At 36.7% G+C, this 16,208-nt stretch overlaps 1 protein-coding gene across 13 annotated transcripts in view; it reads left to right on the top strand.

Moving 5' to 3' along the window:
• The window catches only part of hdac5 (histone deacetylase 5), a 334,015-nt gene that overhangs the window by 294,243 nt on the left and 23,564 nt on the right, over positions 1–16,208 (top strand). For all 13 annotated transcript variants that reach the window (XM_059956583.1, XM_059956578.1, XM_059956582.1 and 10 more), the window contains 4 exons: positions 10,811–10,918; positions 12,424–12,479; positions 13,153–13,240; positions 13,569–13,688. In XM_059956583.1, coding sequence (XP_059812566.1) covers positions 10,811–10,918; positions 12,424–12,479; positions 13,153–13,240; positions 13,569–13,688 — 372 coding nt within the window. The remainder of the gene's footprint in view (positions 1–10,810; positions 10,919–12,423; positions 12,480–13,152; positions 13,241–13,568; positions 13,689–16,208) is intronic.

Genomic DNA, 16,208 nt, shown 5'->3' with positions numbered 1-16,208 from the left:
TGAGAAGGGGATTGAAGCTTGTTCAGTCCTGAGAATTAGTTAGAAGGTAACAAGCAGCCGTAAAATCTGCTTTTAGTTTCTCCAGTGCAGAAGAGGATGCATTGTTCACAGTCGTCTGACTGTACTTATATACAACTAAGCGAAAGAATGTTCCTCCAGACCACGGTGCACCCACAAAACACATCACAAACAGCACATCAACCAAAACATTACCATAAGTAAGTCAATAAAATATAATTGAAAATGCATGTTTATGCACAGCACAAGTAAACAGTATAGTAAATAGTAAACAGCTCACTGTCCTAGTGACAAGACCTTGGTGGTGGCAGGGTATTCATTAGTCTCAGCCTTGGGGAAGAAAGTGTCGCCCAGTCTGGCGGTCCTAATCCTAATGCTTCTGTACCTCCTTCCTGACAGTAATGGGTCAAAGAGATTGTGGGATGGGTGATAGGGATCCTCAACAATGCTTCTAGATCTTTGTCTTCAACATTCCAGGTAAATTACAAAGGGGGGGGGGGCGGAGGGAAACCCCGATAATCCTCTCAGCATCTTTTGCAGTACTTTGTAAGGTCTTGCAGATGCCTTGCAGCTTCCATACCTCACGGTGGTGTAGCCAGATAGGGCACTCAATGGTCCTCCTGTAGAAAGTTATTAGAATGGGGACAGGGAGTTTTGCACGCCTCAATCTTCTCAGAAAGTGTAGACATTGCTATGCCTTCTTGACTAGTGAGGAGGTGTTGTGGATCCAGGTTAAATCATCTGTTATGTGCACACCAAGGATCTTAGTGGTCTTCACTCTCTCCACAGCAAAGCCATAAATGTGCAATACAGAGTGGTTGACTTGAGCCTTCCTGAAGTCCACAATCATCTTTTGTCTTGTCCATGTTGAGACTCAAGTTGTTCTTGCACCTTTTGGCAAGCCTCTTTACCTCCGCTCTGGATGCTGACCCATCATTCTTGCTGATGAGGCCAACCACTGTTGTATCATCAATGAACTTGATCTGGCAGTGCAGTCGTGAGTCAGCAGTGCTGGGCACACGTCCCTGGGGGCACCAGTGCTCATTGTGATGGAGCTTGAGATGTTGCTGCCAACTTGGACTGTGTAGGGTCTTTCCGTCAAGAAGTTCACGATTCAGTTACAGAGAGGGATTTTGAGTACCATCAAGGACAGTTTACCTACCAGCCTCTGAGAAAAAATCATGCTAAACACTGAGCTGAAGTCAATGAACAACATCCTGCATATGCATCATTTTCTAGGTGGAACAGGACGAGGTGGAGGGCTGTGGTTGTAGCATCATCAGTGCAATGGTTTGAGCGGTAGGTGAACTGAAAAGGGTATGTTGTAGCTTTAAAGTGGGATTTTGTATGATCCATTATCAGCCGCCCAAAGAATTTCATGATTGTTGAAGTCAGTGCCACTAGGCGGTAATCTTTTAGGCCAGTTACTGTTGCTCTCTTGGGCACCAGAATGATGGTGGCTACCTTGAAACCTGCAGGGCCAGTAGATTGTTTCAGTTGTATATTAAAGACCTCATTAAGACCTCTGTTAGCTAGGTTGTAAAGTCCCTCAGCACCTGACCAGGCATGTTGTCTGGCCCCGCAAGCTTGCATGGGATCCTCCTCACCTTGGCTGCGGCCTGAGAGGATGCCTGTTCCTAGGGCGAGAGGAGCCTTTCCTCAATGTTACATCAATCAGTGTGTCAAATTGTTCATTGAAGGCATTTGGCCTATCATGAAGAGAGCTGTCGCTGTCATTGAAGCACAGGGTGGACTTTTAATTGGTTATGGTTTGTATGCCTTGCCACATACGCCGCGTGTCCTTGGTGTCACAAAGATATCTGAATTTTCTGTGTGTGTTCTCGCTTTGCCTTCCTGATGGCAGGGAGAACACAGCTCTTGATAACCTTAGAGTCATCCTGTCCCCCGATTGTGAGCTCCAAATTGGAAGAAATAAATTATTGCTTCATCTGGAAGGTGTTCTGAAACCTCTTTAATCCCTTACTGTCAACCACATTTATTTGTTATAAATTTTAAAAGGATCCTGGTTGGACTCCTGAAGAGGTCTTTGAGTTGACTGTATTGAAATGATGAAGCATTTTGTAAAAGCTCTATCATATTTTTTCATCCAGCAGCCACTCTTCTTATTTTCTATATTCTTTATTCTTTATTTTTTCATCCAGCAGCCACTCTTCTTATTTTCTATATTCTTTATTGTTCCCTTCAATGTTTTCATTTAAAATTGATTGATCTATATCCTTTTTCAATTATTCTTTCCCCCATTTAAATATCTGAAATGGGCTGATGCTAGTTTATTCAGTTCCATTTCCCAAGGAAGATATAACAAGGGTGCTGAGGGACTATGCAGCCCAGCAAACAGAGTAAGTTGTGCCTGAATGCAAAAGTACATAGGTTTGAACTGAAACTGGCAAGTATCATTCTTGTTATACTTGTGACAGTATCTGCTCCATCAGTAGTCCAACCAGTTCTCGTTGTTCAGTAAAAACTCGTACCCCCATGTCAATATTATCAATGACCAGAATCTCAACAGGAGAAGTAATATAAATACTGTAAAATAGGTCATAAACTGGGTACCCAGTGCTATGAATCAACTGCTAAATCTCAGCAGCCCTTATAGCAATTAGACATGAACACTTTCTTCAAGTACTGCAGTTCAAGTAAGATTCCTTCCCAGCTTTATGACCTGAATTCCAATGCTGTCTGTATGGAATGTGTTTTCCCAGTGAGTATGTTAGTTTCCCTTGAACGCTTCCATTTCCTCTGTTAGCATATCCAAAAGAATGCTAGTTAGTAGGTAATTTGCTAATGTAAATCATCATTCGTGTGGGTGACTGGTGGATGAATCAAGGGAAGAAAGGATAGATTGAAGGGGAATACGTGATAGAATGGGATTGATGGGATTGCTCTGAAAGCCAGTTATAAACTCGGTGGGTTAACAGGCCCCGTCGTAAAGCAAATGAATATGAATGCCATTCTTGAAAAAAACAATTTGCATGATTAGCAAGTTATCCACCACCTTAAATATTCATTCTCCTCATGACGTATGATGTTTACCCTGCAGCAACCTGTTAATATATTTTCAATCTATCATCCAAATCTGCGACTTTTACCACCAAAACTGACAGGGAGTGCTTGAAGAGAACACCACTTACAGGTTTTCCTCCAAGTCATATCATTCCAATTTGGAAATATATCACTGATTTTTGTTGTCATTGGATACAAACACATGAACCAAGTGTTGTTGTGGTAGTACCTGCACTTTACGTGTGATAGTTAACAATATCTTTTCAAAAACTGTTACAGTTATCACTGGCAACGGTAATTGCATATCATTCTCTCTACATTTTCAAGTCTTGGATATTCTGTAATTCGCCTGCTAACTCAAGACATCATTTGCTAAAGCTATGGACGTGGTAACACAGTTCAAGTGGAATGTCCTACCCAAAAGAAAAAGAATTCACACAGAGCTATGTTCTGAGAAGAATAATGAATTTAAATAGAGTATGAGCCATTGAGCACATTTGCAGTGTCACAAATAACATTATTAAAAATGCCCAAGTGATATGGACTTTTAGTATTATTTGAAGAATAAAAGTTTGCCAAGGAACCTGTTTGAATAGTACTATAGATTTTTTTTTACTTCTATATGGGGTGTCAGTTTAACAACTGAATGATAGAGTTTGATCACAAACAAGAGAAAATCTGCAGATGCTGGAAATCCAAGCAACACACACAAAATGCTGGAGGAACGTTTCAAGCGGAGACCCTTCATCAGGAGATTTTTTTTCTCTAGTCCTGATGAAGGGTCTCAGCCTGAAACATCAACTATACAGTACTCTTTTTCCATAAATGCTGCCTGGCCTGCTGAGTTCCTCCAGCATCTTGTGTGTGTTGACAATGAGAGTTTGGCTTTGATTTATTACAAAAATACATGGAAAAAAATTGTTGATAGATAGCATTAACACTTAAACAAATATACACAAGTTACAGAAGAATTGCAGTTCTTTAAGGTGCAAAAACACAAAAAGGAAAGTGATTGATCTGTGGCTGACCAGAGAAATTAAATGTAGCATTGAATTGAAAGAAGAGGCTTACAACGTTGCCACAAATGATAGTAGACCAGGAGACTAAGGGTATTGTGGAACTCATCAGAAAAAGGCCAAGGACTTTATAAAGGGAGACGAGATACAAATTGAATGTAGACTAGCGAAAATACATGCTACATGCTAAAAAGGATTCTATAGGTATACAGAAGGAAAATATAACAAGGGAAAATGTGATACTCCTGCAGTTAATAGACAGGATGGCTTGCAATGGGGTAAAAGAAAAGAAAAGAAATTAAACAATTATTTTGTTTCTATCTTCACAGAAGATGCACAAAACTTGCTAGATAATGAGAGTGAGGAATGGAAGGAAATGGCTATTTACTATTTAAGAAAGGAGAGAGAGTAAACTACCAGCCCAGTAGCCCAGCATCTGTGATTGCTGGAACGGGTAGTGAAAGATAGAACCATAGAACATTACAGCACTGAAACAGGCCTTTTGGCCCTTCTTGGCTATACCTAACCATTTTTCTGCCTAGTCTCACTGACCTGCAAATAACAAAGCTCCATGGAAAAAAGAAAAGCATTGATCAGGGTCAGCATTCATTTATGAAGGAAAAATAGGGTTTCATTTATCTGTTGGAGTTCTTGGAGGATATGACTAGTAGAGCAAATGAGAGGTAACCAGTAGATATGGTGATTTCTGGAGGGCATTTAATAAAGTCCTGCAGAAGAAATTAATCAACAGGATTAGACCACCAGAAATTAAGGACCATGTACTAATTGAGAATTGGTTATTGAACAGAAAGCTAAGAAAAGGATTAAATGGATCCTAGTCCTGACGAAGGGTCTTGGCCCGAAACGTTGACAGTGCTCCTCCCTATAGATGCTGCCTGGCCTGCTGTGTTCCACCAGCATTTTGTGTGTGTTGTTTAAATGGATCCTTGTCAGGTTAGACAGGCTAAGATCTAGTTGGAATCAGCAGGGATTAGTGTTTGCCTCCAGCAATTCATGATTTGTCTGAAGGGATAAATTGTTATATTTATAGATTCACTGATAACACTAAGCTGGTTGGGATTTGAGTGGATTTGGATGAACTACTTAAGTGAACAAAAACATGACAGATGAAACACAAGGTGGAAAAATATGAGGTTATCCACTTTGATGCACATAACAGAAGAGTATCTGGTAAATTGTGAGAGATGAATAGGATTGATGTTCAAAGAGACCAAAGTACACAAAGTTCTTTCTAAATCTTTTTATTATTATTAGTAATATGGACAGAATACAAATGATATATTGATAAAGAGATTACAAACATACAAATTCCATTATAGATGAAAAAAACATACATAATAGTTACAATATAAATGAGTTTACCAAGACATAAGCCATAAAGTATATGTATGAACATGGTAAGTCTAAATATTTTATAATATATGATATAAAAAAAACAGAAAAAAGAAAAAAATATATATATAGTGCAAAACTAGCTAATCTACTAATCTAATGACTAATAACTAATATAGAAGAAAAAAGAAGCAAAAAAAAGAGAGAAAAAAAAAGGGGGCTGTTTATAATATCTCACAAGAATAAATATTCATCAATGCCGTCACTTCCGGTCCTCTCAACATACATAAGCTAAAAGCTGGGAAATCAAATGAACTTGGCACAGGGTCATATTACATCATATGAAAATGTTGAATAAATGGTCTCCATAACTTTTCAAATTTAATAGAAGTCTCAAACTGCTTCAACCAAAAGAGCCAAAATGAGCTTTGCTGATTTCATGAAGGGATTTACAGGAAAGTAAATAAATTCAGTGGAAATTATGAAAAACTATAAATAACAAAGACTGACAAACAAACAACATGCAAAGTACACAAGTTACTAAGATCAATATGCAGGTACAGCAGGCAACTAAGGACCAAATGGTTTCAGCCTTTTTAAGCAGAGGGTTTGATTCCAGAAATAAGGACAACTTGCAATAATTGTTTACAGCCCTGGCGAGATTCCATCTGAAGTATTGTCTAGTTTAGATCACCTTAGTTAAGAAAGGAAATACATGCCAAAGGTATTGTGAAGAAGAATCACTTATCTGGTTTCAAGGATAGTGGGGTTGCCTTTTCAAGAGAGATTGAGTGCTGAGACTATATTCTTTAGAATTCAGAGAATATAACAAGATTGCATTGAAATTTGCATAATTTCTTAAGGGTTTCAAGAGTTAGATGCAGGGAGAATGATAAGCAGTGAGATGGAGAAATTTCTTGACTTAGAGTGATGAATTTCTGGATTTCTTTATCCCAGGTGATTGTGGAAGCTCAGTTATTATGATTGATAAATTTCTAGGCATCAAGGAAACCATTTATTATGGTACATGCTGAAGTAGAATAGCCATCATCTTGATGAATGGCAAGGTGTTCTCAAAAGGTGGGATGTGCCTCTTCCTGTTCCTGTTTATTATGTTCCTAAAACAGTTTTCACAGAGAATAACTCCAGTAGTTCAGCCCTTCACTGATTTGCTGGCCCAGGGAAATTGCTAAATTTAAATGTGACTTTAAGACTTAATACCACTGAATCAAAGTATACACCATCCATATTGATTATGTGAAACTTATGCCAAATATTGTTGTAAACTTTAACAGAAGGAATAATGTTGATGTGGCTTGACAAAGACGAGAAATGTACAGTGTGTGCTAAGTAAGCAGTAAATTTGTTGTTAACTACCATGAAAGAAAATGGTAAAAAAACAAATTGAACAGAAAGACCTGGAAAGGTTAAGATGAAATCATTTGCAAAGGGAAGAAATGGAAATAGGAAGATCAGACGTAAAGGAAAAAGAAATCTGCAGCTTAACGCTCGTGAAATAATAGGAATGTTGCATGGCTAACTTATGTAGGAGTAGATTTTAATGTCTTCAATGTGCAGCAGAAGATCAAATCAGCAAATATGTAAAGCACAACCACAACTTGTTAGAAACATATCGGCTTCCTGTTTAATTTGATGTTCACTATACCTGCTCTGAGGAAGCAGATTTGCAATTAACAAAGACTAATAAGGCATCATTCTTCAGATTTCAGGAGCCATTGAATTTAATAGCTGTCCACCAGATTTCACATGGGCATGGTTTCCTGATGCATTTTTATTTATGTTCAAAGCACAGGCCAGTTTCCTTGAGAAACATTCACTTCTTCTGAACTAAAAGTTGAATTTGTTGTTTGGGCAAGCAGTGAACTACTGTAGAACCATCCATTGGATCTCACCAATGACAATGAAAGTCTACCTAAAAGTACCTTTATTTACTAAGAAGATTAGAGAAAATAAAGTTAAAATGGCACACTTACCTAGATCATGATCATTCAGAGCTTAATTCCAGCTGTTTAAAGAAAATACAAAAGTTACAATGACTTTGTAGTACTCTGAAATTTTAGACAAGCTATCTCATGGAATTGGTACTTGGTGTTGTAATAATGAGCATCTGGCTTCCAGTCATCCAGAACTGTCAGCCTATTGCCAGGAAACAATCTCGTCAATGATCAAAATAATGGTTGAATATGATGGGGGAAAATTTAAAGAGGACCTAAGGGGCATGTTTGTTGTACAGCTAGAGGTGGGTGCATGGAATGAGCTGCCTGAGGAAGTGGTAGAGGCGGGTACAATTACAACATTCAAAGAAATTTAGTTGGATGCGTTCATAGATAGGAAAGGTTTTAATGATTATTGTCCATATGCAGGCAAATGGGACTAGCTCAGGAAAGCAACTTAGTTGGCACAGACAAGCTGGATTAAAGGACCTGTTTCTGTGCTATATAACTATTTAGGACAGGATTTTTGTTTACATTCATGTCTGTGTCTACTTAGTTACTACAAATTACAATGATCAAAAAGTGACACTGTTTCTCAAAAATGATATCTCTTTTAAAGCCTTAACTGGTATGGAGAATCAACAAGACTTGGCAGTAATCTTGTTACAATGCAAAGTCACAATTTAAAATTTTTTATTGTTTAGTTTCTATTCTTTCTCTACTGCTGTGCAAACATTTTAATGAGGAGGTCTTGACATCAATTTATTTTCACACTTGAGGAGTGTCATTCACAGGTGACTGTTGATGTCGAAAGCCAACATTATATGATTGTTCTCCATGAAGAATCCGCCGCCATCACTACTTTATGTGTGTCTGCTGTGCAGAAATTATCCTGTAGATGCTTTGCCTGATACTAACTATTCTCATACAAAATTGGTTTATAAATGAGCCAAAATTGTACATCCCAAGCATTTTATTCCAAGCTGCAGGTACAAAGTACCACTGAGCTCTATTTTTCCACTGCAATAAAGTTGTATTTTTGATCAACACTGATATTCTTCTTTATTAAAATGTTTCCTTTGAATTGTCATCTTCTTGTAATTGCTAACTATCAGTTAAAATATAAAAATATTGCTAGAACTGCAAAAGTAACTAAGTGACTTAAAAGTAAAGTATGTAAGTTAACTAGATAGTTTGGAATTAGTTCCTTTATCTAGTGGAGATCAGGAGAAACTTTGCATGGTGTTTCCTTGAGAAATGAAAGCACCTATAATACAGAGTTCATGAAAGTAATATATTTTGTGCACTAAATGTATTTTTTGCTTTTTAAATGGTTATTGATTACGTTGTGTTTTCATCAAGCAGGCTTATTCAGCAAAAACTTTTCAGTTTTTTGGAGTGTAATAGGTTACATGACTTTTACCTGAATTTGTTGAAGTTTATAAATGATATGTCCTTATATTGGAAAAAAATAAACCTGAGGGAAATTAGAGTGTGACAGCTCTATGGAAAGACAAAAATAATGACAAATGTGGGAATTAACTAAAAGTGGAAAATGCTGGAAATACCAGCAGTTTGGCAGTATCTGGCAATCAGATAAGTTAACATTTCTGTTGGCCGACCTTTCATCAGAACTAAGAAAAATTAAATTCAAACGTATTTTAAGTTGCATCGGAGGAGAAAGCAAAAGGAATAGCTATGATTGGCTCGAGAGCAAGAGTAAAAAATGACGCAAGTGATTTGACTAGATAACACAACTGAGAGAAGCTGTTCAAGGCTTGTTAATAGCAGTTGTTGTGTTTGAGCAAAGTCTAAAAAGGAGATGAATGCTCCTTGACCTGTTGGGTATTCGTAACATTCACTTTTATTTCAGATCTCCAGCAACTGTAGTGGCATTCATGAATCTAGTAAGTTGATGCAAAAACCCTTTTGATTCTGGAAGTTCATTGGGAAAAGAAATCTGCCATCCTCATCTGATCTGATCAAATGAAGCTCCAGACTCATTAATCAGATTGCTTCCTAACAGCCTTTCAGGAAAAGAGCATTTGAAAATGAAGAGCAAATACTGACATTGTTACTGATGTCATACCCTATGAATTAATAATTATGCTGAATTTCCTTCGGCATTAGGAGTGCTAAGACTTTAAGATGTTGCTTGGATTGAGGATGTGGCTCACTGAGCTGGCTTGTTAGCTTGCAGATGTTTTGTTACCCAGCTAGGCAACATCATCAGTGCAACTTCAAATGAAATGTTGGTTATCTGCATTAACATTCTCAACCCGAACTACAAATCTTTTACAACATCTTAAAGACCCACGGGCGCAACACACTCAAACTTGCTTGTCAATGGGAAAACGTTGCTAGCCAGCAAAGCTCCACACGAGAACAACTCTATTTTCTTCACAATGTAGATCACCAACATTTCATTCAAAGTTGCATTGATGATGTTGCCTAGCTGGGTAACGAAACATCTGCAAGTTAACAAGCCAGTTCAGCTACTCGATAACAGTGCTAAGACTTTTAGTATTTTTAAGCAATATTCTTAAGTCTACCATCAGAGAATGTTTTTTGAAACTTCTAACAAGACAACCAAACACATGCTCTACCTAGAAATTTTCAATATCATTTATTGCAGTGCTTCTCAAAAATGTGATTGCTGGCACATGTATTTGTTTTATTATTATTAACACATTATGTTGGAGGCCTCAAGAATCCATCTGTGGTATTGGATTTGGTACTGTCTGACCTTTCAATCCAAAAACACCCCAGCACAAAGATTAGTAACTTCAGAGCATTGCCAAATCTTACCCTTGCCTTCAGAGACTTGCTGCTGTAGTCACAGCTGTGCTATAGTCGTTGTTATACTTAACCATGCTTCTTCTCTCCTGGGCACACTTCAATATATTATATTGTGCAAACCTGTGCTAATTCAAAGCTCTACTGTTCATTTTATAATGAGGAAGACCCATTCACCCATCCCTTTGAGTTTGCTGACCTATAAGCCCACAAACTATAAAAATTATGTCATATCCGTTCACGGCCTGGTCCTCACTCTCTGTGACTTGCATCAAATTTATATCTTTTCCCTAACTTTGCTTTCCTTCAATTCTAGTGTTCTTAGCTTCCCTCAGCCAACCATTCTCAGCTGTGCTAGAGTTGTTGGAAACCTCAGCTTTAAAATTTTCTTCCTCAGCTCCCTTTCCTCTCTCCCCCCTTCAAAACCCTTCCCTTTTTAATAAAACGTCCAAATGACACCACTTGCTGTCCAGTAACATCTGAAATATGCATTCCAACATTTCCTTCCATTGAAGAAAAGCATGTAAATAGTAGCTATTTATAATAATGAACTCATTGCCCATGTTTGTGATCAAATTATTTGGCTAACTGATTCTAGACTGTCTAATTTATAATTAGAAAATAAGATTTATTTTATGATATCTCTAGGTGGACAGTGACACTGTGTGGAATGAGATGCATTCTTCTAGCGCTGTTCGCATGGCAGTTGGCTGTGTCATTGAACTTTCTTTCAAGGTGGCTGCAGGGGAACTCAAGGTATGACAAGGACTAGTATTATCTATTGTGAATAAGAACAGAACCCTTATATGACTTTTGAAAACATGGCGTAGCTTCACTGTTTGAAACTCTTGGTTTCTTTGAAACCCTATGATTTTTCCACAAGTTTTCAAATGCAAGAAATCTACGTTGCCATCAGTGGTTTGCCACAATCCTACAAATTGTGCTCACCATTGAACTCAACATAGAGTTCAGCATAGGCATAAGAATTTAGGCTTATAAGCTGCAACTAACAGAAGGATCTCAATGCTGATACTGCCATGTCTCAGGAAGCAAAAAGAATATCTGGGAATAGGCTATTTTAGATATGGTCATATCCTTGGTGTTAGAGTTCCCTAAGTTCAACTGGGAGAATCACTGGATGCAAGTATGTAATATTTTTCCAAAAAAGAGGACAGCCACAAATGCTCAACTAAATCTGAAGCATTATTAACTTATTTACATTAGATATTTAACAATAGTTTGTTATCTTTTCTAAATGTTTCTTATCAGCCTTCGGTTGAGGAACTAATTAGAGGACAACTTCATTATAGTCTATCTTGTAACCTAGAATTCACAAAATTGAGAGAATACCTTGTGGCAGCACCCATTTACTTTTGCCTCTCTATCCTTTTGTCATTGAGTGCTTTTATTGCAAGTATCTAATCAGAATATCTCCTTGAAGTTAATCATTGGTTTAAGATTAATAGTGTCCTATCCCACAAATCCAGTATTATTCAATTCAAGCAAATTAAGTATTATATAACATTCTTTAAATTTTAGTATTCTTTAACCAAATTTCAAATGTTTTGGGTGTTTTTCCATTTCTATGTTTATTAACTCTGATTAGATGATTTCACCATTTCTTACTCTATTCATAAAAATTAACTTAAGCTCTTTTTGCCTAAAGATGTGTAATGCGTATATTGGCATCCTGGGAAGCCAGGAACAGTGCTGTGATTTTTTTGTTTCAGTATAATGTTAAATCAAATAGCATTCTTAGGTAATTAAAACATAGCCACATTGAAAAGTGACTATTTCATCCTGTTCACCTGCAGCTTGACTGTTTTGCAGGCAGTTAGATAAGGTCTTTAGTATGCTTCTGCTTCTATCCATCACACAATGTGAGAGATGATAGCCTAGAAAATTATCTGTTATTTTGTTATTGCAGAGTCCTTGTGAAAATACCATGTCACACCCATATTATGTCTCATCAAATAAGCATAGTTTTTTATTGTCATTCAGTTTTATAATATTCTACAGAATCTTCAAGTGAACCATCAGGAAAAATAATCTGTCTATCGTTTTAAATACCTTTTGCTCGTGGAGCATTCGTTGTACTGTATTTCCATAATATATAATGTATTTATACAATGCAATTAGTATATTTTTTTCCATTTGTATAATCTGAATGTGCAAATTAATTTCAAAAAGAATTGAAGTTTATCATCTGTGTGTTGAAACATATATGTTTCAGGATTTATAATGAGTTTTGTTTTGCACAGAATGGTTTTGCTGTTGTCAGACCACCTGGACATCATGCAGAAGAATCCACTGCAATGTAAGTTCTACAACAAAAGTTAAATCTATAGGGTGACATGTCCACAGAACTAAACTAATATATTCAGAGTGCCTGGATAGCAGTGCATACTCAAAAGACAATTTTTGTTTGTTTGTTTATTTAGAGATACAGTGCGGAACAGGCCCTTCCAGCCCAATGAGCCACACCACCCAGTAACACACCTATTTAACCCTAGCTTATTCACAGAAAATATGTAATGACTAATTAACCTGCTAACTAGTACATCTTTGAATGTGGGAGGAACCTGGAGCACCCAGAAAAAACCCACGCATTCACAAGGAGGAACATACAAACTCCTTACAAATGGCATCAGAATTGAAGTCCAAATTACAATGCCCCAGGTTGTAATAACATCATAATAACTGCTACGCCACTGTGATTTTATAGTTAGATTTTAATATCTAACTTTGTATTACATAGCATATTGCCTTCTGATATTTTGGATTGGAGGTTTGAATTATTTTTCTTGAGAAATACGAGAGGTAAATGGACCTTTTTAAACAAATAGTGTTCTTTTTTAACAATTCAATGTTTTAATTTGTTTTCTTGTTGTTAGGAACAAAAAATCTTTAACCCCCAAGTTATTTTGATATCTATGATCATTACCTTTAGATTAAATTTGCTTTTCTGTCTTTTGGATTTTCTCTTCCAGGGGATTTTGCTTTTTCAACTCAGTGGCAATATCAGCTAAACTACTCAAGCAGAAACTTAACATTGGAAAAATTTTAATTGTGGATTGGGTATGTTTTACATTTGATTAAAGAGTTATAAATAATAAAATTCAGGCAACATCTCTGCAGTACAAGTGATTGTGTTTATTAAGACAACAATGGTAGCTGTCTTAAATTTTTTTTCAATTTAATCAGTGGATGGAAAGTTTTGTCTAATTGTATATTTGGAAAAACATGAATTCTGAATGTTTAAGGCAACAATTTCTGGTACAAAGAATGTGTGAACTAGCTTTGATAATTAAAAGGTAATTTTGGAGAGCTCAGGAAATTAATCAATATTGTTGTTCCTCCATTTTTATGCTTTTGAAATTGATCTGTTTGTTTGCATTACTTGCAGGATATTCACCATGGAAATGGCACACAGCAGGCCTTTTACAATGATCCTGATGTGTTATACATTTCTCTTCATCGATATGATGATGGAAACTTCTTTCCTGGCAGTGGTGCCCCAGATGAAGTGAGTTACTGTCAGCTACCATTAACCTAATACTTTTAAATCTTTGAGTATAATGTTTCCCTTGAAATAGTCAAGTCATAATTGGGTCACCTAATTCAACAAACTAAAGTTAGCATAACTCCTGAAAGCAAAAGGTGAAGCACTAGGACTGCACTGAGAAAGAGTTCTCCTTTATGTCATTTACTTTGTCTTGCCTTGCGTCCTTTCAGAGATGTTTTCATTCTCTTCTCTCTCCCACAGTAAATTTTAAAATCTGTTTAGCTCTAAATTTTTCAGTTCTTCTGAAAGATAATTTGAAAGGTTATTTCCAAATTCATGAATGCATTTTGGAAATCTTAATATTCTGCATCTGTGGGTTCTCCTTTATTGCTCTTTGAAAAAAAAATCTCTGATAAAGTTTTCCAAGATCTGTTGCCCTTTCATAAAACGATGTTGGCTCTATTTTTTTCAAAAGTTCAAAGTAAGATTTACTATCAAAAGGTTCAAAGGTACAATTTAATGTCAGAGAAATGTTAAAAATATACATCCTGAAATGCTTTTTCTTCGCAACCATCCATGAAAACAGAGGAGTGCCCCAAAGAATGAACAATAGTTAGATGTTAGAACCCCAAAATACCCTAGCTCCCTCCTCCCACGCGTAAGTGGCAGCTATCAGAGTACGTACATGTCACCACATACAACCCTGAGATTCTTTTTCTGCGAGCATACTTAGCAAATCTAGAACAGTAATTGTTAGCTATAAACAAATTGTGCAAATGCAAATATAAATAAATAGCAATAAATAAGGAGCATGAAATAACAGTAAAACATCCATGAATATAACAGAGCCCTTAAATAAGTGTAGTTATCCCCATTTGTTCAAGAGCCTGATGGTTGAAGGGTAGTAACTGTTCTTGAACCTAGTGGTGCAAGTCCTGAGGCACCTGTACCTTCTACCTGATGGCAACAGCAAGAAAAGAGTATGGCCTGGGTGGTGAAGACCTTTGATGATGGATGCTACGGCAGCATTTCGTGCAGATATGCTCAGTGGTTGGGAGGGTTTTACCCGTGATGTACTGGGCAGAACCCACTACCTTTTGTAGGATTTTCCACTCAAAAGCATTGGCGTTCCCATACCAGGCCGTAATACAGCCAGTCAACACACTTTCCACCACACATCTATGGAAGTTTGCCAAGGTGTTTGATGACATGCCAAACTTCCGCAGTCTCCTGGAGAAGCAGAGGTGCTGACGTGCTTTTTTAATGTAGACTGAGAACATCAATGTAATGTTGAGCACAAGTTCATGAAATGTCATTGAGACCATTTCCTTAGATATTATGTCATCAGCAAAATTGGGAATAGGCTATTTTAGATCTGGTCATATGCAATGAGACAGGATCAGTAAGTGATCTCATAATGTGTCTTGTTACTCCTTCCTTAATAAAGAACTCCAGCAATTTTTCATCAGCATATATTAAGCCAACTTCCCTTCCTTTCTTGAATAGTGAGGCTTCATGTGCAGTTTTCAAAACTATTAGGGCACTTCCTGACATTTGGGGACTTTGAAAGGTCGTAACCAATATATCCACCATCTCTACAGCCAATTTTTTTAAGAACCCTGGACAGAATAAATTTGGCAGCCTGTAATCACATTAGTTTACTGAGTATGTTTTCCTTGTTAATAATTGTTTTACAGTTCTCCCTTCGTCTCTTTTGTCTTTTTTTTTACAATTTTTGGAATGTTTTGAGATCTTGCTCTGTGAATACAGATGCAAAATAGTTTAACATTTCTATACTTTTATATTCTTAATTAATTCCACTGTTCCAGCTTCTAAGAGACCAACCTTTATTTTCACAGCTTCATATTTGTGTATTACCATAAACGCTCGTAAAACCTCATTTTCTGTTCCTTGCTAGTTTATATCCATTTTTATTATATTTTAAAATCTCCCTATTATAAGGTCAATTATAATAGGAAGATCTTCAGAAGACAACACATTGTAACCCACATCTTTCATGCCAATACAATTATTCTTTTATCATTTCTACATTTGAATAGCTTTGTATAATGTAATATCAAATATATGCTCCTGTTATTCATAGCAATATCTTTTAATCTAATTTTGAAAACATTTAACTTTGAATCCCTAGTCTGTTCATTATATTTTAACTGAATTCTGTCACATTAGTCACTTTTCCTAAACAATTCATGAGTTGTTCGAATATAGAACAGTACAGCACAGAATAGGCCCTTCGGCCCATGATGCTGTGCTCACTGTTTAACCTATTCCAAGATCAATTTAACCCCTCCCTCCAATAGTTCTCTATTTTTCTTTCATCAATATTGCCTATCTGTTAAAGTCTCTAATATAATCTGCATTTACTATCACCCATGGCCATTTGTTCCTCCATACTGCTAAGAATCCTTCCATTAACCCTTCAAGCTCTGCCTTCAAGCTCAACCTTCCAAAGTGTATCACTTCAACACGAAGAAATCTGCAGATGCTGGAAATTCAAACACACACAAAATGCTGGTGGAA

The sequence above is a fragment of the Hypanus sabinus genome, chromosome X1, assembly GCF_030144855.1.
Source record: "Hypanus sabinus isolate sHypSab1 chromosome X1, sHypSab1.hap1, whole genome shotgun sequence".
NCBI classification, from domain to species: Eukaryota; Metazoa; Chordata; class Chondrichthyes; order Myliobatiformes; family Dasyatidae; genus Hypanus; species Hypanus sabinus.
This window is presented reverse-complemented; position numbering and strand designations above follow the sequence as displayed.